The 25322-nt window shown below is 53.9% G+C and overlaps 1 protein-coding gene across 6 annotated transcripts in view; it reads left to right on the top strand.

The window, feature by feature from the left end:
• The window catches only part of LOC104684927 (syntaxin-binding protein 4-like), a 47593-nt gene that overhangs the window by 469 nt on the left and 21802 nt on the right, over positions 1-25322 (top strand). For 2 of the 6 annotated variants that reach the window (XM_019281790.2, XM_019281791.2), the window contains exons 1-5: positions 8706-8986; positions 10560-10633; positions 16022-16117; positions 16928-16997; positions 18016-18090. In XM_019281790.2, coding sequence (XP_019137335.2) covers positions 8781-8986; positions 10560-10633; positions 16022-16117; positions 16928-16997; positions 18016-18090 — 521 coding nt within the window. In that variant the 5' untranslated portion in view covers positions 8706-8780. Of the gene's footprint in view, positions 1-276; positions 498-8705; positions 8987-10559; positions 10634-12816; positions 12986-16021; positions 16118-16927; positions 16998-18015; positions 18091-25322 lie in introns of those variants that run through there. The other 4 variants (XM_039560551.1, XM_019281786.3, XM_039560550.1 and 1 more) reach the window with 4 other exon arrangements.

Here is a 25322-nt window from a genome sequence, read left to right on the forward strand (position 1 = left end):
TCTGGTGCTTTGTCTCGCCTTTGACGAAACCTCCCCGGAAGGCCCCGTCCCGCCGTGCCGCTGCCCGGGGAGCGGGGCGGGTGCGGAGCAGGGCCCCGGTGGGTGCGGGAGGGCGGCGGAGGGGACGGGAGGTGGCGGCGGAGGGGACGGGAGGTGGCGGCGGAGGGACGGAGGTGACGGCGGAGGGGACGGGAGGTGACGGCGGGCGCTGCAGATGTCTATGTAGGGCAGAGAGGGCCGGCGGGAGCGCGGCTCTGCCCGGGGCCAGGGTTCAGAGCGTGCGGCTTTAGCCGATTAACTGGGGGTCAGTGGGCCGGAGCCAGAGCCGGCGTGGGCCCCGGGGGGGTCTCCGGGCCACTTCGGGGTGTGGCGGAGGCTTTCTTGGGCTGGCAAGACCTGACTTTCTCCGCAGCCGAGACCAAGAGCCCAGGGCACCCTGAAGCCAGCAGGGCCCGTGATCCCTGCCGCTGCTGGGACATGATCCGTCTCCGGCTGAAGTAGGTCATTGGAGCGAGGGCTGGGGGTGTGCAGGCAGGGTGGCGAGGGCAGCACCCCGGGGTGACTGCGACCGAGAGGGTGCCTTGAGTTGCTGTGTTGATGCTGCCCTGCTGCTTTTGGGTGCAGAAAAGGCAGAATCAGTAGCCGGTCGGAAGGAGGTGGTGCAGGACAGGCGTGACCGCGTGGGGTGGGTGCTGCTGTTGTGGGGCCGTGGCGTGTGTGTGGGAGCAGCGCCGTGCCCTCACTGGGGTCCCCTGGGCATCCCTGGCTCCACGGGGCTGCTAAGCCCTGCTGCCCTGCGAGGCAAAAATGCTCAAACCCCGTTTTCTACCTCCCAAATGTGCTCATATGCTGAAATTCTGGGTCGAAGCCTCCCTCAGCTTTATCCACGAGGCTGTGTTTGGTTGGGAAGGAGAGGAGTGGTCAGGGGGACTGTCCCCCACGTGTGACGGCTGCCAGATGTGCTGGCTGGTGTCCGGCTGTCTGCCGGCTCCGTCGGGACGCGGCGGAGGGTGGCGAGCAGATGGCGGGGAGATAACACCTCTCCGGCACTCCGATAAGGATGACCCGCCCTGCCGCTGAATTAAAAGATTAATTTTGGAGTTTGAAATAGGAATTTAATAAATAAACACGAGCCGTCAGCAGAACCTCAGCCGGCAGCATCAGGGCGGGGGTGGTGACTGCCACGGCTGGAGCAGCGGCTCATCCCTCATTCCCGGTTTCTCCCGATGGTGATGCCGGTGTGACCCCACGGGGCTCTCCTGGAGAGCGGCTGCTGGAAGCTCCAGGCAAGTTCTGCAGCGGTGGATTCTGCACAGGAGCTTTGCCAGAGCCAGCAGGAAATAAAACGGCACCGGTGGCACCTTCGTGCCAGGTCTCGTGGCTGGACCACGCTCTGTGTGCTCCGGGTGGGTTTGGATCCGCTGCCAGTGCCTCACCAGGCGTGGCCGGGTGCAAGACTGGCCTGGCACTTCCACCAATCCTCTTGGAATTGTTATTGCTGCCTGTTTATGGCTTGTGCCAGGGTCTGGGTTGGAGTACGGGGATGTTCGCAGCTCAAGGATGGCTCAAAGCTCTTCCCAAGAGCTGCGCTCCTGGTTCAGCAGCATGTTCTGACATCTTTCCCAAAATATGTGGTTTTCCCATCTTTCCCTACCCAGCCATTTCCCTCACCTCTCTCTTTCCATCTCTGTTTTTATGGATTCACTTGGGCGAATTTCCTGCCGTGGTTCTCAGGTTTTCTCCCGTCAGTGCGCGGTGGACAGAGGGTGGCCAGGCCAGCAGAGCAGGTCCTGCAGCCCCCACCAGCCCTTGTTAATAAGTTTATAACCAGCCCAATCCCACAGCCCAGGGGATTTAGGCAGGCAGGGAGATTTATAATCCTGTTAACCCTTCACAGTTGTTGACACCCAAACTGGGGCCACAGGACCAGGCCCCAAGCAGGCCTCACCCACCCTATGGGAAGGTGAGGAGGTGGAGGAAGGAGAAAGGCTTCCCTGTGGGACACGTGCTACCACACCTTGGAGCTGCTGGGGTGAAAATGAAGGTGCCTGTTTGAGCTTTCCCATGTGACTGTGTTTGTGTTAATCCCCATCTCAGTGGGTACATCCAAGGGTTGGGCTGGAGCAGATGTTGAGGGATGTTCAGCTTGGCTGGGCTCTCACATAAACGCCTTTCCTAAAAACTTCTGGCAGACCAAGCCTAACCTCCCTTCTACCTTAAACAGTCTCTCCTAATTACTGCAAGACAGGCTAATTGAAGAGGTTCTTTCTGCCTTTTCCCCAATCAAAACCTTCTGGAACAGCATGGGAAGAGCTGTGTGTTGATGTCCGTGGGAAAAGGCCTGTAACCCCTTGTTGTGGTTTAACCTCTCCAAGCCCCAGCAGTCTCCAGGAGCAGCTCTTCCAGGCAGGTGCCCATGGACTGACCATCTTCTCCCTGAGCAAGAAGAACCTCCAGAAAATGCTCCACCATTGTTGACTTGATGCATAATTGTCAGGCGGCATCGGCTTCCTTCTGCCAGCCCCTCTCTGCCTGGGGGTGAAGGTGATGGGCAGCAGAAATCTGACTTTCAGAGAGCAAAGGTTCATTGGGATGAATCCCTCATGCTGAAGAAATCCACTGGCTGAGAAGGATGTTGGAAAATAGGGATGAAGTTCAGAGGAGGGCGATAAAAGGGGTTGAAGAACAGAAAAGCCTGGCCAGCAGTGAGGGGTGGCACCTCCACCTGCCCGAGGTCTTGGTGGCAGATGTCCTGGGAGAAGGGACCTTCCTCCCTGAGGAGTGAGAATATGCATCAGCCTCAGGTGCACACACCTTCCTCCAGCAGAAGGAGGGAACAAGCATCAGAAAACTGCCCTGGCACCAAATACTCCTCACCTCTCCATCTGCAGCCTGGCTCAGGTGGGAGTGAGAGGTGACCCACCAGCAGAAGGAGTGGGGAGGGGGAAGCACTGCCCAGGAGCCACCCTGTGACCTCTGCAGCTGCAGGGGGTGAGAGGAAGGGATTGAAGGAGTACTGGGGTCCACATGGTCCTGGGGAGGAGGAAAGTGCCCGTAGGGTGTGGGCACAGGGATGTGGCATGGTTGGCAGCCCTGCTCATGGGGACGAGGACCATGGGCTTGGAGGAGCAGTGTCACCCAGCCAGGGCTGGCTTCACCTGCTGCCACCTTCTGCCCACCTGCAGGTGGGTTCCAGGGGAGATGCTGAGCCCAGGGCTGGGATGGCAGCGTGGGATTGCCCATCCCTGAGTGCTCCCTGTGCATCCCTGCCTGCTTCCTTCACCAGGAATTTTGGCACTGTGGTTTCCTTTGGGTGCAAGTTACTCCTGGGGTGGTTCCAGCTGGACACAAGAGGAAAACTTTTCATAATGGGAGCAATCAGCCTTTGGAATCACCTCCGCAGGGAAGTGGTGCATCCCCCAATGCTGGATACCCAGCTGGGCAGTGTGCTGGGCTGTCTCGTCTAAGACCACGCTTCTGACAAAGAAGGTTGCACCAGGTGCTCCTTGAGGTCCCTTCCAACCTGGTATTCCATGATTGTTTGTTCCCTCTTCTGTTCAGACTTGTCTGTGAACATCTCTGATCTCCTGAGCTCATCTGAAGTGACTCCATGGGTGTTATTATGAGAACGCCGTGGGCAGCACTGGGACCGTGGGCAGCTTCTTCCCAGCTCCAGAGCAGCTGATTGATTTTTTGATTTATCCCCAACACTTTGTAGGTGATCCTGCAAGCAGCACAGTTGCATTTTTCCGTTTTCTAATCAGATGTAAAAGCCTCTGCAGCCTACGCTAATTTTGTTGTGTCATGAAATTAACTCACTCAATGATGATCCAATGTTCCTGCTGCTGCCTGGGCAGCCCGTGGCTCCCGCTGCCGCTCCTGGAGTTGGTGGGATGATGGCAGAGACCGTGACCCAGTGCCCTGCTCGGGTGAGCCCTGCCACCTCCAACCTTCTTAATGCCGCTTTCCGGGGCTGAAAGGCCTCAGACAGATCTCACTTCCATGGCAGGATCTTTCCACCTCTAATTCCCACCCACGCAAACCTACTTGGACCCTGTTCCTCCGCTCAGCCGTGCACAGAGGCTCCCTGCAGGCTCGGGGATGCTGCTGTCAGCACAGCCTTCCCTTCCCTTCCCTTCCCCTTCCCTTCCCTTCCCTTCCCTTCCCTTCCCTTCCCTTCCCTTCCCTTCCCTTCCCTTCCCTTCCCTTCCCTTCCCTTCCCTTCCCTTCCCTTCCCTTCCCTTCCCTCCCTTCCTTCCCTTCCCTTCCCTTCCCTTCCCTTCCCTTCCCTTCCCTTCCCTTCCCTTCCCTTCCCTTCCCTTCCCTTCCCTTCCCTTCCCTTCCCTTCCTTCCCTTCCCTTCCCTTCCCTTCCTTCCCTTCTCCTTCCCTTCCCTTCCCTTCCCTTCCCTTCCCTTCCCTCCCTTCCCTTCCCCCTTCCCTTCCCTTCCCTTCCCTTCCCTTCCCTTCCCTTCCCACCCTTGTGCCATGCCTGGCCTCAGCTGCTCCCCACTCCCGGTTCCTGGCTTTATCCTCGATGTTGGGGCTGGAATGACTGAGGAGACCGAGGGCTCCATTTCTTGTACAGCCTCACCATGACCTGGAGATGACCCCATGTCTTGGCTCAAGACAACAATTTTTGGGCACAGCTATGGAATACAGGAACATTTTGGGCTACCCAGGTCACCCCACCTGAGCAGCCAGGCTGGGAAGGGCTGTTTGGCTGGGGGAGCACTCACTGAGCCCTCAGTTTCAAATGGAAGCATGTTTCACAAGAGATGAGCCTTGACTGAGGTCTTCCCGTGGGATTTTTTGCATTTTCTGCTGGACATGTCAACCACGTGATGCCAACACTCCCAGTGACATTAAAGCCATCACTCCTCTCTTATCCCCAGCTCTGTTTGCTTGTTGTCCAGGTAGGAAGGACAAGGGCAGGCCTGAGTTATTTTTTCTCATAGCTTCACCACTGGTTGTACTCGTTTCAGCCATTGTCTTCCCCTCTTTTCCTTCCGAACCCCAAATCCATCACCACCACCTTCTCCACTGCTTCCTCTTGGTTTCTGTGCCTCTCCCCAGCGCTCCCAGTTTCACTCTCCCACACTTTCCTCTTCATGATCTCTCAGAAAAATGTACTGGAAATGCACCTGACTTGTGCTGTCAGCATTTTGAACTCTGTGCCCCTGCTCCAAGAGTTATTTTGATTCCATTTACAGTTTCACCCATCCCTGCTTATAAATGGTAGTGTTAAGTAAAGCTGACTTACACGGTTTCACTCAACTTCTATTAAAAATATATTTTTCAAGCCAAAATAATTTTTCCATTGGAAAAAAAAATCATTTTTCAATGAGTTTTAAACTCATTTTTCTAGCAGTCGATGAAAAAGTGGACAAACAAGTGAAGCATGTGTTTATCTGCTGTCCAGCCCCGTGGGGTTACTTTGTTCTTGATTCATACTCCTTCTATTCTCTCATTTATTTAAAAATCTGAAGTCTCACCAGCAGTTCCCTGGGATAAGAATCCGGGATTAACTCGGAGTTGCTCAGCTGGGACCCAGCTCCGTGAGGATCTCGAGCACACAGCACAGGCCCTTTGCCAGTGGGATGTTTGCCTTCAACACTGGTTATACAAACTAGACCTGGGACCCTTGGGCAGGTCCTAGGGGGCTTATAAATCCTTCCTGAATGCGATTCCAAGTTTTAAACTACTGGAAATCTTCTGAATTGTTTCTGTTGAAGCTTCCTCTGAGAAGAGAGGCGTTAATGAACAGGAGCAGCAGCAGTGTCTGATGCATTTGCCAGGGTCGGTGCCTGTTTCAGAGGATGGAATTGAGGATCTGAGTGTTTGGAGAGAAAGTTGGAAGCTGAGTGCTGCTCCTCTTCCCTGAGGGCCTCTTGGATTTGGTTTTCATTTCTTTTACCAACTTGTGGACGAGCGTGTGGTTTATTGCAACATCCCACCCTGTGGGAAGGACCAGGAATCCCAGGGCTGGGCAGGTGAAGGACTTCATGTTGAAGGTGTTGAGCCCCAAACACATCTGTTTAACCCTTGATGCCTTTTCCTGGTCTTAAAATCAAGAGTCAAACACGGTTAGAAGGGAAAAAGGGATTTTACCTTGGTATTTAAGGATCTTTAGGTGCACACGTCCAGGTGGAATGCACCGAAATGCACCCTGCCATGCACAGCCCCAAAAGATCTGGTATATCATTATAGGTCTTACTAATTAGCAGATCTATCAAAGATTCCCCAATGAGGAATGAGCCCCCCTCCCCAAGGAACCTCCTCCTGAATGGATCTATCTTAGTTTCCAGAATGTGTTCTGGAGAGGACCTTGGGGTCTGGGGCACACTGATCCCTAACTACGAAGCTTCTAAGATGTTTACTCTCCTTAGGCTTGACAAAATAAGCCTAAGAATGTAGGCTAAAAACCACTAAGAGTACAAAAAGCTGTAAAAAGGTATATAAAAGGGGTATAAAAGAAAAGGCAAAAAATCATCATGGCATCACCCTGAGTGTGGAAATTGTTCCCTGACAGGCAGACATCAGGGTGGGTGAATTACTGAAGTGCCAGGCAGGAAAATTTCCCCATTTCCCTGCAAGTTTTGGGTTGGCCTGACTCCAGTGAGTTTTCCTGCAGCCCCTCTGAAACTGGTCAGAGAAGTGACCTTAAAGAGTCACAGAATGGCTTCGGTTGGAAGGGACCTTAAAGATCATCTCATTCCACTCCCTGTCATAGGGATGGACCCCGTCCAACCTGGCCTTGGAGATTTCCAGGGTTGGGGCAGCTACAGCTTCTCTGGAAAACCTGTGCCAGTGCTTCAGCTTTATCCCGTTGCTGTTGCCCCCGGTGCTTGTGCAATCCCTTCCCTTCAGCATCCCTGATTTATTCCAGCCAAGGCCCTGGCCCGTGAATCAAGGGAGTAATTGTGTGACAATGGATTAGCAGAGTCCCAAAGGATCTTGGAAGGTTGCACACGGTATTTTGGTGGTGGGATGGAAATGTCTCCTCCTCTGACCGGGATGGTTATTGGTGCATCAGAGGATGTGGAGTGTGATCCTGAGAGTGAGAGGCAGGAGGCTGCTGAGTGAGGGTGCCCAGAAAGGTCACCCCCAGCTGGGCGTGGTGCCAGGACTCTCCTGCCCCACGGGGAGCTGTGCCCTGGTGTGGAACAGCTCCTGCTGTAGAACAGGCACAGAGGGAGGGTTCCACACCCCAGCGTTGAATTTCTGTGCGTGTTCTGCCACAGAACCTCCTGGCTGGCCTTGAACGAGTCACCGAGAGCCAGAGCTGGTGGTCATCAGGTCTTGGAACCTCCTGCCTTAATTTTGGCTCTCCATGTCCTGGTCATTTTCTGTGGGATGGCAGGAGAAAGAGCATCTCCCTGCTGTTGGGTTGCTGAGGGGATGGGCAGGTTTGTGAGGCTCTTGAAGGCTGCAGCATCCAACAGATTTGGAGATGGCCCCAGGTACCACCCCTCGTACTTAGATTGGTTTGGCCAAAGCCTTGACCAGGGCATGAACCAGGTGTGGGCACATCTTGCTGTGCTGGGGTGTGCACAACGTATCACCAGATGCATCTACGTTTGTCTAGCTGGCATTACTCATCCAAATTTTATTTTTTTTAGCTAGATAATTTAATTTTTAGGAAAGTTTTGGCCACCTGAAGGTGAAATCTACTCAGATTTTATATGTCATCTGAATGTCCCCAAATGAAAGCAATTAAAAAAAAAAAAAGACAAAATGTAGGAGAACTTCTCCAATCTGCCATTGTTTTGAAGCACCTTGCACTTGCCCAGCGAGGCTTCACACGAGGCCATGGGGGAAGCTCCTGCTGATAAAATCAGTTGTTCACACATGGGAGCAGCGATATCCAACAGCACAGGGCTCAAGGAATGCTTTGGCAAGGAGCTGCAGTGCCAGGCAGGCACGTCCACAGCGGGTGCAGTCGGTGCTCCGCTAACGAGTTCAAGGGCCACTAATGGGGCCTGGCCAGGAGCCTGCGGAGATGCTGTGGGAACAGCACGAGGAGGACACCGGTGATGGAGTCAGGGCCAAGAGCTTCCCTGTGACCTTAGATGTCCCCCAGAGCTGGTTGGGATGCAGGACCCGTGTCTTCCTGCAGGTGCAGGGGAATATATTTCCCTCCTCAGAAAAGGTCACCAGATCTTTTCCCCCAAGATCGCAGCTCTGCTCCTGCCAAGCCCTGAGGTGGGTTGTTCCAGGTTCATTCCCATTCACTGGAAAACCTTGGATAATCTTTTTTCACCCCTCCATCCCCCATCCTACAAGACAGGGGTCCTGCTGCTTCTCCAGCTGGCTGATGTGCACCGAGACAGGGATGGAAGAGGCTGTTCAAAGGCAGTTCAGGCTTCTGACCTCCCAGCAGACAGGGGAACAACTAAACTCGCTCTGCACGAAGAAGGAAATACTGTGGGCTGGAAAAGATGCTAAAAGAAAACAAAAATCCACATCAGCCCTAAGCCCCCTGAGTGCTGCAGCCTGTTACTGCTTCCAAAGCTTCGCTACGGATTTTAATCCTTTAGGGACGGCGACAGCACACGTCCCACACCGAGCCCTGCCCTTTATCCCTGGAGGGGCCATTCCCAGCGATGCATCCCAGTAATTCCCGCGTTGTGCTGAGGATGAGGGTGTGGGGCCAGCCCTGCTCGGGGCTGGCCGAGCTCCGGCCCCGCCGCTTTGGGAAGGCGCTGGGATGGGTCGCGCTGGCTCCGGCTTGCGTAAGCTTTAATCTAAAGTTGGAGATGTTTTGAGCCGATCTGTGTTAATGTTGGGTGGAATTAACATGCATACGGGGACACCACGTGATGCCCTCCGACCTCCCCTTTTTTTTTTTTCCCTTTTTTTCCCCCCCATCACTTTAACGGATTCCTGCCAAATCAGAGTGGCTGGTGCCTGGCAGGGCCGGGCTGCCAGCGCCGGCAGGATGCCCGTGGTCTCCGTCCTTTACAAGGGAGCCATCATCATCAGCAGGTAACCTCCCCCAGCTGGGGTGGGAATGGGGAGGGGGCCCTGGGGCTCCCGTGACTTCCACTTCCAGCCAGAGTCCTTCCACTGTTTTCTCCGGGAGCGGGGTTGAGAGGCAGGGGCTGCAGCAAGAGCCCAGGACGCCGTCGCTGGTTGGGTTTTCTGCGTTCGTGGCATTAGCAGAGCTCGGGGCTGCTGGGCAGCCGTGCCTCGGAGCGGGGGTGATGATAAGAGGTGATGGCAGGGGGATGATGATAAGAGTTGATCGTATCAAGGAGGCATCTGCTCCGCTGGAACTGCATCCGTATGGCGCCTTCCAGCCTGCCCTGAGCGCCTGGGGCTCGCCCCGGGGAATTTCCTCAGTGATTTACTCAAAATACCCTGAAAATCCTGGGCGGGAGATTGAACCAGCCTGGGCCCAGGGCTGCTCTGCCTTCCTGGGATGGCTTGGAGCTTCATTTTTCAATAGCCAGATGTGGCCAGTTGTTTGTTCAATCTTGAGTAGTGTGCAAGGATAGCGAGGAGGGACATTTTTTAACAGGGAGAAAACGCTTCAGGTCCGAATCTTAGAGGTGGAAGTTATTGGCTTTGCAGGATGGCTCGATATTTTGAGTTTCATTTTGGATTCCTGGGAAGTCCCGGTGGGTTATTCTTATCCTGCATCCTGCTGGATTTGGAGCAGCCTCTTGTTTCCCACGGTGTTGTTCCTCGTCATCTGTGTTCAGATCAGGGACCTGATATCAACTGGGAAACACCTTTTCTCTTGCAACTTAAATGCTGGGGAGTGTTTTGGGAGCTCCTCACCCCTGGTTTCCCACCTGGCACATCTGGGTTGGGGTTTCTCACATCTGGGTTCATCCATCCTGAGGAGCCCAAGGAGAAGTGCTGGTGGTCCCAGGTTTGGAGTCTGGCATCTGTGGTTGGGGCAGGGTGTTTTTGGGGTCATTCATTTGGGACCTTGCCTAAGGGTGTTTAGGGGGAGGCTGTGGGATGTTTTGGGGAGTTACTTGGCTCGGGGGAATCTCAGCTGTGTGATGTTCTTCCACCTGCTCTGGCTTGTGATGAGAAGCTCCCACCAGACCAGGCAGGACTCAGAGCAGCTCAGCAGCTTTTGCATCCCCTTTTCCAGACCCTCTGCCTGCATTACAAACCTTGGGAGTGGATTGTGCCGGGCTGTCTTCCTTACAGGCTGCCTGTGTTTGTGAAACTGGTTTATTCCCAGAACACAGGTCCAAGCTCTGATCTCATTTCCCGGGAGCTGCACAGCTGTCCAGCCCTGATAATCTGGGGTAATGAATCACAGACAGGTCCAGCAGATTTGCTGGGTGGGGAGGACAATGTTGAGCCCTGCACATATTCTCTCATTTATCTGTGTGAACTTCGGGGGGGCTGGCTCGGGGCTGGTTTTTGCCCGCGTGGGTGCAGCAGTGGGGCTGTGCCTCAGCCTGGCTGTCTGCAGGGTCTGGTGGGCAGTGTCCGGGGTGGAGGGGACACTGTGCCTCTGTGTGTGCTGGCTGGGCACTTGTGCCTCTGTTCTTTTTGGCCGGTGACAGAAAGCTGCTCCTCTTGTCTCCCGCAGGACACTCATGGGACCGTACGGGATGGATCGAACCGTGCACTGCTTTGACTTCTACGACTGTGCAAACGGGCTGGGTGAGTACCAGGGACAGCAGGGTGGGCTGGGACACCTCAAAGGTCCCCTCAGTCCCCAGAGCCTGTGCCAGGATGTGCCTCCCTCTGTGAAGTCTGGTGTCTCACTGGTTCTTGTGTCTTGTACCTGCCTGTGTCAAGCGTCTTTGCACCTTTTGCAGCTGCGACATCAAAAGAATGTCAAAATCCCAACTAATTCCATGGTAATGGTGAGCAGCCAGTGCTGGGAGCTGTGCAGGAGCCCGGGGCCACAACCCCTGCCCTGAGCAGGATGAGGGGGAGGGGCCTTTCAGGGTTTTCTGAATTAAATCAACTAAAATGTTAAATAAATAAATGAATAGAATCCCCAGCACATCCCTGCCCCTCTGCAGACTTCTCCCCCGGAAAGCCATCCCAGTGGGTCAGGGAAGGTGCTTCCTGCAGCTCTCCTGGGGACTGGGCTGCATCAGCTGGGGTTTGGGAAGTTTGGCCCACGGGGAAGGGAATGAGCACTGTGTGAGTCAGGTGTCCTTCCACAGCGCTCTGAACTTCAAAGCACTGAAGAGAAGGGAAAAGACAAGGTCACATCCATCAGAACGTGAGAAATCCCAGGTTCATGACACTCAGCCCAGAGGGATCCAGCACAGCATTTCTTCTGACCTCTGTGTATCCAGTGGTGCTCTGGTGTGGACTTTATAAAAATCTGTGATCCTGCATCAGGGTTTCACAGTCTCTCCCTTAATTCCTAATTGTGAGTGCAGCCCACCCTCCCACAGGGCAGCTGGGGACCTCTTGGTGGGACCCCTGAATGACCATTTGGGACAACTCCTGAGGAGTCACCAGAGAAACAAGTTCAGGTTTCCTGAGAGCTGAGATTAATTATAGATTGATTATGGGCTGTTTCCAGCTCTGGGGTAACAGGACTTTCTGCCATGGGAGAATGGCTTTGCTGACTCTTCCTCCAGTCATGAGGTTCACGGGAGCTCAGAGAAATGTCTTTACGTGGTGAATATGATATTTTAATCTCCAGAGGTGGATTTGGTTGAGTTGATGGGATTTCAGCTGCTGGGTTAGATTAGCTCATTAAAGGAGGAGACCCAGAAAAGCCTGATGGGGCCATCACTGATGTCTGGAAGAAGTGACAGATGTGGCAGCCCTTTGTGAGCCACTTCACTGGGTTCCAGTTCCTCTCCTTTCCCCCAGTCTGTGGCCAGAGGGCCTTTGCAGGGTCTAGCAGACCCTTTACAGTGAATTCTGATGTGCTGGAGGAAGCTACAATAATGTGGATGTTCTAATGCCATCATCAGCCTCCTTCATCCTCTCCTGTGAGGCTTGAAGCCCTCATGACAAGCAATCATCCTCCAGAAATCGTGGAATGGTTCAGGTTGGAAGGGACCTCAAAGCCCATCCCATTCCACCCCTGCCATGGCAGGGACACCTCCCACCATCCCAGGCTGCTCCAAGCCCCAATGTCCAACCTGGCCTTGGACACTGCCAGGGATACAGGGGCAGCCACAGCTGCTCTGGGCACCCTGTGCCAGGGCCTGCCCACCCTCCCAGGGAACAATTCCTTCCCAATATCCCATCTAACTGTGCCCTCTGGCAGCTTAACCATCCCTCTCTGACGGGTGGTGCTTCCAGAAGCCCTGTGTCTGCCATAGGTGCAGCTGCTCAAAGTAGGTTTATTTGGGAAAAGAAAGTGACCTCATGAGTTTCTCAAGTTGAATTCAGGCGTTATCCCAGCAGTTTCCTGGGTAGGATGCAGGCGTTATCCCAGCAGTTTCTGAGGCTGGATGCAGGCGTTATCCCAGCAGTTTCTCAGGTTGGATGCAGGCGTTATCCCAGCAGTTTCCTGGGTTGGATGCAGGCGTTATCCCAGGAGTTCCTTTGGAGCAGCATCACTGCTCAGTGCCAGGTCAGCGTTTGGCCGCAGGTCTGTTGCTCTGTGGCTTTAGGTGGAAACCCACATGTGAACCTCAGCAGAAGTTCAAAGGGGTTACCTGGCAGCTCCTCACACCTGAACCTCGAATTAAAGAATAGCCATCAAAGGGAAGTGCTGATTAAGGAGCATTTCTCAGAAACACTGAGATCCCATTATCTTGACCTTCATCTGCTTAGGACAGGGCACTGAGTGATTCACCTCCAATCTGTCCCTTCCTCCAGACAGAAAAAGCTGGCAGGGGCTGCAAGATCAACAGAGGGATTAAGGGAAATGTAATTGAACATTGCCAGCTTAGGCACAGAGCAGGCGGCCCCTCTCCGTGCCCGGCATGTCAGGCGGTGGGGTCAGGATGCGCCCGGGATGATCCCAGTTGGACTAAACAACCAGATTAGCCAGGACACCCCCTGACCTGTGGAACACGGATCCAGGAGCAGGTGAGATTACAGCCTGGGAACTGCGACTCTGGCATTAGTGGGAGCGGGATTAGAGGCACCGGAGAAGTTTGAAGGTCTTGGAGAAATTTATAGGATCGCTAAGAACCTAAAGAAAACACAGACTTGATCAGTCTTACCTCTAAGTCCATCTGGAGTTTTCCTGGCAAACTTTGTTCTGCAAAAGAGAAAAAATCAGGGATATGGCCATCAGCTCCAGGACCTTTGCCAGAAAGGAAAGATTAAATAGAGGGATCCAAAATAGGCTAGATTATCTGGCCCTAAGTATGACTTAATAAGCATTATACTGGGACTTTGATGCTGTGATAATTAAAGATCCGTTATTTACCTACACTGGCTCCCAAATAGAAATTTGATTGAAGTAAATGTTTATAAAATATGTAATAAAATATCATCCCCGGAATGCTACCACCACAGTCCTGGATGATTCAGGTTTGCTGCCATCAGTCACCTACTGTCCCCTGGCTTGGTCCGAGCCCTGGAAGGGGTGAGCCCTCCCTCCTCCTCCTCCCTGCCCCAGTGGGGACTCTCCAGTGGGTTTTGGGGGGCAGGACTGGCACCCTGAGCACCTTCTGGGTGAGGTGATGGGTGTGAGTAGTGGGCAGAGCTCAGCAGCATCCAGCTGCTTTCCCAACAAGGGAGTTAAAACTCAGGGGTTTTTCCTCCCCCCATCCAAGTTTGAGTGTGTCTGGAGCAATACTGTGAGTAATCAGCGATTTTAATAACGAGATCGGATTTTCTCATGACATCGTTGGGGATAAAGGAGGATTTGGAGATACTTCAGCTATATTAAGGCATTATTACAATTGATTTGCAGACACAAAAGGGAAATGAGTCATTATCGATTTGATACCTCGGCACAGGCGCCTGTGCCACGCTGGGCTGCTGGGGGATGCTGAGCCTCTGCAAGGTGCAGATTTTTATAGGATTTGTCTGATGTGCTTCATCATTCCTAATTCCTTCGTGTTCCAGAGTGCAGGAAGATGTGGGATGACTTCCTGAGTCATCCCCTAGGCCTGGCCTGGGCTTCCAGTCTCTCCCCCCTCCAGGGGAACCAATGGGGCTTTGCCTCTGCAGGACTCCCTCGTGCCAGGGTTTCTCAAGCCCATCCCAAGTGTGACCCTGTTCCCTGGGGTGTCTCTGCAGAGCCCAGCAGAGGGATCCCCTGGCTCCACAGGGAGCAGAGAAATTTCCAGCTGAGCATCCCTGGCCATGAGCAGGTTTTACCTTCTGCCCACGGCCACAGCATCTCCTCCCCACTTTGGTCCCCAGGTGCCTGACCTGACTCATGCCTTGGTGAGGCTCGTGCTGCTTCATAGATACCTTTTTGGGGGGCAGTATTTCCAATTTGAGCAAATTTCTTTTAAAATGCAACGGAGAGCAATATTAGTACCCATTCCTGAGGTGTTCTGCTGTGAGCTCCCTGTTCCAGCAGTAAAACAGCTCCTCACAAGTGCCTGGTTAATGCATTAAGCCCAGGGAATAAACTCCAGCACTCAGACGGGGCTGGGGTTTGGAGCTTGGGAAAAGCAGCAATTGGCGCATAGAGGAATGAACTGGAAAATTGCAAGAATTGAGTTTTAATCTAATTTAATAGAAAGGTGACCTGAGAGACAAAGTCTTTCCCTAGAGGCAAATGAAAACTGTGAGGGGCCTGAGAGCAGCACTTGGGTTATAAAGGAAGGGAAACAGGGATGGAAGTAATGCTGTGTCCTGAGTAATCCCGATCCAGGATCTGCTTCCCTCCCGCCTGTTTCAGAACGGGTTCCCAAGTTTTGGGGAAGGAGCTGTGCCCTGTTTCCCTGGAGGGAGGTGTTTCTTGCAGCCCAGGGCCTCTTCAGGGCTCAGAGCAGCCTCGCAGCAGCTGGAGGACAGAGCTGACCCCTCGGTGGCACTGCCCGTCCCCAGTGTGCCCTCCTGTCCAGAGCAGCAAAATGCCTGACCAGCGGCTCTCAGGGGAGATTTGTTAATTAAAGCCAAGCTTTTTAATCCTTCTGTCCACAGCCTGGATCTTCGAAGTAGGACTTAATGAGCCCTGGATAAATAAGTCTCTTGGACCTTTTCCTGCCAGCCAGCTTACGCTGGCCAGCAGGGCCAGGTCCCGTGGCCAGAGGGGTGGCAGTCAGGAGCAGGAGCCCTGTGCCAAGGTGCTGCAGGGCACCTGAGCCCTGCTGTGCTATGGGGGTGGTTTGAACATGAGACAGGGGTCACCTCTGTGCTCCTGCCTCAGCTGCTCCTCCCAGGCTAAACTCTGACAGAAGTGGCCACTCCTGGTGTGTGGCTGTGTCAAAGGCTGAGGTGCTGCTGGGGCCCGGCAGCTGAGCGGAGACGTCCCCACCACTGTGGTGCCCCTGGGGTTTGTCCAGATGTGCACAGGGAAGGGGACCCTGGGGAAACACTTGTCACCAGGAATGTTTTGATCTGCAGCAGGAGCAGATCCCTTCCCATCAGTGATGAACTTGGACATGCTGGAGCAAGTCCAGAGGAGGCCACAGAGATGCTCCGAGGGCTGGAGCCCCTCTGCTCTGGAGCCAGGCTGGGAGAGCTGGGGGTGCTCACCTGGAGAGGAGAAGGCTCCAGGGACACCTCAAAGCCCCTTGCAGGGCCTAAAGGGGCTCCAGGAGAGCTGCAGAGGGACTGGGGACAAGGGATGGAGGGACAGGACACAGGGAATGGCTTCCCAGTGCCAGAGGGCAGGGCTGGATGGGATATTGGGAAGGAATTGTTCCCTGGGAGGGTGGGCAGGCCCTGGCACAGGGTGCCCGGAGCAGCTGTGGCTGCCCCTGGATCCCTGGCAGTGTCCAAGGCCAGGTTGGACATTGGGGCTTGGAGCAGCCTGGGCGAGTGGAAGGTGTCCCTGCCATGGCAGGGGGTGGAACTGGATGAGCTTTGAGGTCTTTTCCAACTCAAACCATTCCATGATCCTGTGAATTTGTTTTGGGGCTGCATCCCTCAGAGGTGGCCTGTGCAAATGCTGACTCTCCTGCCTTTGTGTCATGGGCTGTACTTCTTCTCCAGGCATAAAGGTCATCGGTGGCATCAAGGAACTCACTGGAGAAGAATATGGAGTTTATGTCAAGAGGATCCTTCCAGGAGGTGTTGCTTATGCAGACGGTGAGTGAAACACAGGGCAGAATGCCAGGAGGTCTGAGATCAGCCCACATCAAGGGTATTTGTTTCACACACTTGTTTCATACCTTATTAGATATTTCGGGTGGTTGCTCAGAGATTTTCCAGTGGTTGGGGGTATTTTTTATCATTGGGGGTATTATTTTTATCAGTTGTTCTGATACCTGTCAGCAGCCTTGGATCGGCTTCTCAGCATCTGTACAATTGCTTTGTGTGTGTAGAGCACGGCCCATCTCTGCCACACAAGAGCTTTCCTGTCCTTTCCCACCTCCCTGTGACCCCAAAACAACCAGAGATCCTTCTGCAAACTCAGCTCTGCTCTGGGTCACTGATTTCATTCTGAATATGTTCAGCTAAGTAGGTATTAGGGGAGCTGAGCTCACCTTTTACAGCTTCAGCTAAAAAGATGATTTTTTTCCCAGCTGTTACATCATTTCTCCATCCAATAAAGGAAAATAAATCCAGAACAGGTGGAAGTGCCTCTCGTGGTTTTCAACCTGACCTCAAACTGAACTACTTGACCTCAAAGTGAATTAAGCAAAAGCTTTATTGCACTTTTCACTATTTACTTTTGCAACTTCCTAGAGCAGAGGAAATGCTGGGACATTGGCACGGGGTTGTTCCGGGAGGTTGCAGAAACTTCATTTCTGGACATCTGGAAAAACAGGTTGGACGAGCATCTCTGGAACAACCAATGCATTTTTCATCCTGTTTCTGGGCACAGGGAGGAACTGCCCAGCCTCTCCCTTCAAGCTGTATTTTCCACAGTTTCTATCCATTAGTTTTCCTTTCTAGGGCGCCTGCAGCCAGGAGACCAGATCCTGGAGGTCAATGGAGATTCTCTAATTGGGGTTACAAGCGAGAGGTACCACATCCAAATGGAAATTTTCCATTCCTGTTGCTTTTGTGTGATTCTGTGAAGTGGCTTTGGCTGTGGGTTGTGTGGAGGACACCAGGGCATCACTCTGTGTGCTGTTCCCCAGAGCCAACTTGGAAATGATCAGACAGAAAGATTCAATATAACAATAGAGCAGTGAGCCCAAATTGTATCTGTGACCTACTCAGACATTCCCCCACCCAAACGGTGGGTTTTAAACAGCTCCTGGCACCCCCACTCCATCTGCTGCAGCTTCCCAGCACGTCCTGCAGTTCCCAGCACAGGAGATCAGCTGGTGCCTGAGCCTGACAGTGCTGCTCTGTGCAGGGAATTCCTTCTGGAGCCGCAATCCAGCCCCTCAGCTCCCCACCAGGAGAATAATTAACAGCTCCACAGGAGCACCAACACTTTGGGGCTCTCCTCCCCCATTGAACACGGTGCTATCCCACTGTCTGCCTTGCATTCCTGCACGGGGTGCCGAGGCTGCATGGGAAGCAGCACGAGGAGCTGGTCCTGGTCCCAAAGGCCCAGAGCAGCTGGGTTTGGTGATGTCCTTGAGAACACCTCTGTGGCTGTGGGAGGCTGTGCCTGGCTCCCAGGGGTACCTGTATTTGGCCATCCCTGAGATGGAAACTTCCACAGGTGGGGAATTACAGACTGGGTGTCTGGTGGGTTGGAAGGGATGTTAAAGACCCCCTCGTTCCAGCCCCCTGCCACGGGCTGTGCAGGAGGATTTGCTCACCACCACGGGCATCTTCTGGGTTTTGTTAGCAGGGACTTCTCACCTATGGCAGAAGTGGGAAGATCAGGATATGGCTTGGCTGCCCCCCAGCCTCCCAGCCAGGGCAGGGAACAGGGCTGCTGCACTGGCATCTGGCCAAAGCCTCGGCTGCTGGCAGGGTTTGCCCAGGTCAGGGGTCTCTGCCCAGCTTTCAGGCGAGCAGGGTAAGACCAGTGGAGCACCAGTGGGAGCTGGGATTGACGTGTCATGGGCCTTGTGTTCCAGGGCCGTGGACATCCTGAGGACGGCATCAGCCACCAGCCACATGCGCCTTCTGATAGCCCGCGATGACGATGCCAGGTAAGGGGGGCCGTGGCACACTGGGAAGGGGCGTTGTGGCACTCCTTGGCACCACAGCTGAAGAGTCTTGGAGCAAATCAGGCTCTAAGCCCATGGGGAAGGTGGAGTTGGCAAGGGGACTTTGATAACTGTGCACTGGTGGGAATTCAATGGAGCTGTAAGGGAAGGGAAGCAAAGCTGGGGGCTCCTGGTTCCAGCCCTGCCTGTGCTGGGTCTGTGGGACATCCCAAAGCTGGGGGCTGCCAGTTCCAGCCCTGCCTGTGCTGGGTCTGTGGGACATCCCAAAGCTGGGGGCTCCTGGTTCCAGCCCTGCCTGTGCTGGGTCTGTGGGACATCCCAAAGCTGGGGGCTCCCGGGTCCAGCCCTGCCTGTGCTGGGTCTGTGGGACATCCCAAAGCTGGGGGCTCCTGGTTCCAGCCCTGCCTGTGCTGGGTCTGTGGGACATCCCAAAGCTGGGGGCTCCCAGTTCCAGCCCTGCCTGTGCTGGGTCTGTGGGACATTCCGGCACTGAGCAGATATCCACAGGTGTTTCCCCAGGGAGCACCAGGGCTGCTCCAGTCCTGGCTGTAGGGTGGCACACCTCCCTCAGCTGCACTGTGTGGTGGTTTATCACATCCTGCACAGGGCTCTGGAGGAAGATGTACGGGGACAGCAGGATCTTCCCTTTCCTTTCTGGTTGGATATGTTGAGCTAAGGTCTTCCTTCCCCAGAGGGTTCCTCCGCCTCAGGGAGGATGAGAAGTTTCTCCCTGAAACCCATCCCTTTGTAGCTCCCTGGAAAACCTTGCTCTCTCTGGAGAGACTCAGAGGGTTTGGAAGGAGAAGGGAAGAGTTCAGTCTTGTCTTGACTGGATTTAAGCTGTGTGGGACAATGATGGTGCCATGAGAGAGCTGTGGGAACCAAGGTATTGGATTAGTGGGGTCTTTGCTGACATCCCATGGGAGATGCAGCACAGTGTGCTGGCACATCCTCTCCCTTTTTCTCTCGGGAGAGCCGAGGTGTGGCAGGAAGCAGAGGAACGAGGGTGGGATTTGGCAGAGTGAGGCTGTGGGCAGGCAGGTTCCCGGCTCTGGGGCTCTGCTCTGCGTGTGGGTGGCTGAAGGCCAGAGTCACTTGCTCAATGCACCCACATCCCGTTAGTGTCAGAGATGATGGATTCGTTCCTGATCCATCAGCCGCTGCGCAGAGCTCCTGCCTTGGCAGAGCAGTGAGAGTGCTGTAATGACAGGGCTGAGGCTAATTCTGACACAGCAATACACTGGTGCAAGAATTATTTGCTATTAATGACGGGCTGCTTTTCAGCCACCCTCTGCCAGGGGAAGTAGCATCTCCTATTATTACATTAAGTGCAAGTCCTTCAGCAGCTGCTGAGGAAGTGCTGGGTGAAGCAAGTAGGTCACCAGAGATCCTTTGGTCCAAGTAGGGATGCTCAGGATGCAGTTGTGGATCACAGCAGTTCCCTTGGAGGGGCAAATCTCACACTCTGTCCCGGCAGGAGGGATGGGATCCCACAGCTCAGCAGCTCCCTGTGTCCGGCAGCAGCAGGACTTGCTCCGGGAAACACTTGATTTCTCAGCCAGAGCCCCCAGCGCAGGTTTTCTGCCTCCGCGCTGATCTGTCTCAAGCTGTTCGTGCATGTCGATGTGGCTCCTAATATCCCAAATTGCAGCAGATGTTTCCTAAAGCACACGCACGCCCGGCTCCGCCGGCTGCAGCTCCCCCCTGCTGCCGGCAGTCCCCAGTCGCCCTGCAGGGACCTGGGGCAGGCCGGCAGGGCAATGAAACTTTAAGCAATTCATTTGGCGTCCGTTCACTGTTCGTTATCTGTTAAATCTGCAAAAGGTTAGCCAGAGGGAGAGAGGGGAAGTAATCAGTTTATTTATTATTTTTTTTTCCAAAAGATTTGCAGAGATTTCACTTACATAATCATCTCGCAAACTGTTTAATACACGAATACATATCTCCAGGATTAAGGGCTGTGGGAACAGGGGGATTTTCTGCTCTCTACTTTTTTTTCCCCACTTCGTTTTATCTTTTAGGGATGCCTTGTTATCTTTTAAGTCTGTCCTTGAGCGTGGGTGAGCAGGCAGCCGGGGGGAAGTGGGGCATCATCTCTGGCGGTGATGCCTGTGAAGGTGCCATGCCATGAGCTGTGGGCAGCTTCCCACCTTCCCACTGCCCAGCAAAGCAGCTCACGAGACCTGAAAGCTGAGGAGGACACAGGGCAGAGAAAATGCAGTTTATTTTCAGATCCTTCCTCACCCCGAGCGCTCAAGGCACACTGGAGGAGGGAACGTCATGGCTCTGGGTTTGGATCCAACCCTCATGCCAATTTTCCCAATGACTCAGCTGAGTAGCATTTTGTTGTGGTTGCCCTTGGGTGAATTGGAGTCATAAACGCTATTATTTGTCCCTGGAGTTAATTATAGGCCCAAATTACCTGTGCTTTTCGTGGAACTCAGTCTCTGGCGTGTATCAGATGCATGTTTTGGGCCTGTCGCATCAGCTGGGCCGCGGAGAGCAGCAGTAATGCCAGGGCTCAAAGCAGAGAATTCAGATTTAGAGCTGGACTCACCAGGTTTAGGTGATGCTTGAATCTGATTTTCGTCTGTGCTCACCTTCAGCTAATGAGGATAATTTTATTGCATAGTCATAATTATTGTTTATTCATTCTCAGCCTGAAAGTTACAATAGTTCCTTGTTTCTCTGCGTTGCACAGATATCAGCCTGGTCTGTCAGGTTTATCACTGGGAGAAGCCAGTTTGTGCTGCACCTCTCAGTCCTGGCAGGATAAAATACTGAATTCATTGTGTCTCCACGCGGGATGCATCCCCCGCATCCCGGGAACAGGGGCTCTGGGATTAACAGGGCTCACACGGCCAGCAGGAAGGAAAGGCTGCTTCTCTGCAGTGCCCTGGCACTATGGAACAGAGTCACAGACTCACAGGATCACTGAGGTCGGAAAAGATCTTCAACATCAAGTCCCACCTCTGGCTGATCTCTCAGCCCAGAGCACTGAGTGCCACGTCCAGGCCTTCCTTGGACACCTCCAGGGGTGGGGACTCCATCACTGCCCTGGGCAGCCCACTCCAAGGCCTGAGCACCCTTTAGAGGAAGAAATTCCTCCTGATGTCCAGCTTGAGCCTCCCCTGGCCCAGCCTGAGGCCGTTCCCTCTCCTCCTGTCCCTGTTCCCTGGCAGCAGAGCCCGACCCCCCCCGGCTGCCCCCTCCTGTCAGGGACTTGTGCAGAGCCACAAGGTCCCCCCTGAGCCTCCTCCAGGCTGAGCCCCTTTTCCAGCTCCCTCAGCCGCTCCTGGGGCTCCAGCCCCTTCCCCAGCTCTGTTCCCTTCCCTGGACACGCTCCAGCCCCTCAATGTCCTTCTTGTGAGGGGCCCAGAACTGGACACAGGTCCTGAGGTCCAGGGCCAAGTGAGGGGGCAGAATCACTTCCCAGCTCCTCTGCCTACGCTGTTTCTCCCAGCAGAGGGGCTGTGCCTGGAGCTCATGCCTGGTCTGGAGTAGATGCAGGACAGTCCCTCCTGTCCTTCCAGCCCTGTGTGTGACAGTGACAGCTCAGCCCATGGCCTTGCTGTTCTGAGCACTTGGTGCTAAACTGGCAGGGAGGGCTGGGGCTGACTCCAGCAAGCCTGGGTGTGCCAAGGACATGGCCTTGCTCTGGTGCTTTGGGAAAAACACCCAGCATGTCACACAGCGGCTGAGATGCCCCTGTGCCAGGCACTGCTTCCATCCCACCAGGGAGAGGGGGAAAGGATGGAATGGTTGGGTTGGAGGGGACATCAACACTCACCTCATCCCACCCCCTGCCATGGGCAGGGACACCTTCCACTATCCCAGGCTGCTCCAAGCCCCATCCAGCCTGGCCTTGGACACTGCCAGGGATCCAGGGGCAGCCACAGCTGCTCCGGGCACCCTGTGCCAGGGCCTGCCCACCCTCCCAGGGAACAATTCCTTCCCAATATCCCATCCATCCCTGTCCTCTGGCAGTGGGAAGCCATTCCCTGTGTCCTGTCCCTCCATCCCTTGTCCCCAGTCCCTCTGCAGCTCTCCTGGAGCCCCTTTAGGCCCTGCAAGGGGCTCTGAGGTGTCCCTGGAGCCTTCCCTCCTCCAGGTGAGCACCCCCAGCTCTCCCAGCCTGGCTCCAGAGCAGAGGGGCTCCAGCCCTTGGGGCATCTCCGTGGCCTCCCCTGGGCTCTCTCCAGCAGCTCCACGTCCCTCTGCTGTTGGCCCCAGGGCTGGGGCAGCTCTGCAGGTGGGGTCTCACCTGAGGGGGCAGAGGGGCAGAGTCCCCCCCTCCCCTGCTGCCCACGCTGGGGCTCAGCCCAGGGCACAGGGGGTTTCTGGGTGCTCACAGCTGGGGCAAGTTCAGCCTCTCACCCACCAACACCCCAAATCCTTCCCTCAGGGCTGCTCTCGATTCCTTCTCCACCCAGTCTGGATTTGTGCTTGGAATTGCCCTGACCCAGGTGCAGCACCTGCACTTGGCCTTGGTGTGCTTTACGAATTCTGCACGGTTCCCCCTCTCCAGCCTGTCCAGGTCCCTCTGGATGCCCCATCCCTCCCCTTCAGGGTGTGACCTCTCCACACAGTTGGGTGTCAGCTCCAGCCTGGCTGTGGGTGCCCTGATTCCACTGGAGCTGTGTGTGAGAAAATCTGCCTTTGTGACGCTTTTGGAGTGCTCTGGGTTCATGGCTCCCACTCACCTGCACCTTTGTTTTTTTTTTGAGACAAACCAGTAATTTCTGATGTCACAGGCTCCACTTTCTCTCCCAGCTGTGGTGCAGAGCTGAGGTTTCCAGACGCTGTGTAACCTTTGATGTAGGATTCACCCTTTGTTCTCCCAGGAACAAAAGGGCAGGACAAAAAGGCATTATAAGATAAAACAACAATATTCTGCAGGGAGATTGACCCCCTGCTGCAAAGTCATCCTGGAGCTGGCTGCTGCTGGCAGACCCCCCATCCCACTCTGGGGCTGGCTGAAGGCTGTCCAGGGCCAAGCTCTATTGCAAGCATCCTCCAGACCTCAAATGTTTGCATCCTAATGAAAAAAACTGGAGAAGGGCTTGTTAAAATGAACTTTCCACCTCATACAACGCCATGGTTGTTGTTTTTTAATAAAGCTGGGTATTTTAGTCCTGCAGGCACCTGACAATTCACAATGTTTTAGTAAGGGTCAAATTTTAAATATTAAAGGCATCTTCTGAAGCCTCTTGGTGTCTGAAAGCACAAAGCAGGGCCTGCTGGCATTCCTTCAGTGCACTCGTTCATTAATCTGCAATGTTTGGGCATCGTCTGCCCGCGTCAAACTCCTCCAAACACAGCACTGAGCACAAAATTAATTCCCAGGAGATTGGCACCAGAAAGTGCATTACTTTCTGCTGGGATAAGTGTGTGCCTCAAGTTAGTCATGTGTTTGTGTCCCTGGTGGAACTGGGGCTGGATTGACCAACAAAGCAGGAGCCAGGACGGTGGCGTTTGGTCACATTGTCCCTGGGCTGGATGCGGTCTCAGAGCTCATTCAGGCTCCTGAGCAAATAATGATAAACCTCCTTTGTGGATGCATTTCAGGACACTAAATAAACAACAACAAGGAATGCTGAGCCCATGCATGTCCTCCCTTATGACAGAGTTTGGCGGCCCAGATTGGTGATGGGGTTTGCAGGGTCACAGAGCTGCTGCACCAGTTGCATTTGCATTGACTAAGAGTATTTCAGCCATTGTTTGGTTTTTATAAGCTGCTCTGTGCTCTGCTGGATTATTATCTGAGGAAAATGGAACAATAGATGACCACAGAAATACCCAGCCCAAAACAAAACGCAGGTGCTGGTGGCCTGGTAACCACTGGGAATAATATGTGAGATTCCAGCGTGTGGGACCTGCCCCTGCACGGGGTCAGGGAGGGGTAAGGCTGTGGCTGTGTCAGCTGCCAGTGAAACTGGTGTGAATCAGCTGCAGAAACACAGAGGCTTTACTGGGAAATTGGAGAATTCTGCTGAGATCCACCCAAGGCTCAGCTTAGGGATCCACAGAGCAGCAAACCAGGGCCTGACTTGTCCTTCTGCTTTCCCACTGCTTGTGGAATCATTTAGGTTGGAAAAGCCCTCTGAGACCATCAAGTCCAACTCTTAACCCACCACTGCCAAGGCTACCACTCAAACCACATCCTCAAGTGTCACATCCACATGGTTTTTGAACACTTCTAGTGATTCCGCCACTTCCCTGGGCAGCCTGTTCCAGTGCATGACATCCTTTCAGTGGAGGAATTTTCCTAATATTTTACATGATTTTGGTGCCTTACGTTATGAAACTGCCTCCCCCCTCCTTGCAGGTCACGCAGGGCTGGCCCCACACAGCCATCCCTTGGTGGGCCACCAAATGCCTGCCACTGTCTGAGGGGTAGATCCAATAAATAATTCCAGTGCTTGGAGAACGGCTTTGATGATCCTTATGTCCCCTCTACTCTTCTATCACCACAATGGCTGGGAGGCCACAGCATCTTCTGCATGTCCTGGTGGCATCTTGGCTGTTCCTGGGAAGTTTGTGCCCAAGAGTTGAAAGCCAAAAGAGCCTTGTGGGAGGTGGGGCTTCTGTGGGCTTTTTTTAAGGTCATGGGTTTGGTTGATAAAGACAATAGTATGGATGCAAATACTGGGATTCACCAAGGCATGTCACTGAGCATTGTGTGACACTTGGGGTTTAAATTAGCATTAAATGGAATGAATAAGGCATACATTTGATGGCAATATTAGATAAGGCATGCGCTGGTCTTTGAAGTTCGTTAATGAGCTGGTTGTGACTGGGAAGATGTAAATTACTGAGAGCATTTCCAGCAGGAACCTGAGGAGCTGATGATTCATTCATCAGTTAATATTGTTGACTCTAATCTAGCCAATAACACCCAACATCTGTGCTGGTGAGGAACGCAGATGACGCAGCGTCTGCGAGTGTGTCACTGCAGTCTCCTCGCTCAGAGAACTTTGCTGTGGCTGGGTTCCTACAGGTTCACCTCTTGAGCTTGTCTGACTGTCAAGCCTGAGAGGGAGCCACTCATAGCCAGGCTGTTCCTGGGGCTATGGCATCAGGAAGGCACCTTCCCATGGGGATTCCCTCCTGCCTTCAAAGAAGACATCTAATGGTGTTACTGTGGCCACTGAAACAACATTTTCAGGGTCTGTACCACTGCCTGGCTGCTTATTAATTGGCATGTGTAAGAA

Source organism: Corvus cornix, chromosome 14 (assembly GCF_000738735.6).
Source record: "Corvus cornix cornix isolate S_Up_H32 chromosome 14, ASM73873v5, whole genome shotgun sequence".
NCBI lineage: Eukaryota > Metazoa > Chordata > Aves > Passeriformes > Corvidae > Corvus > Corvus cornix.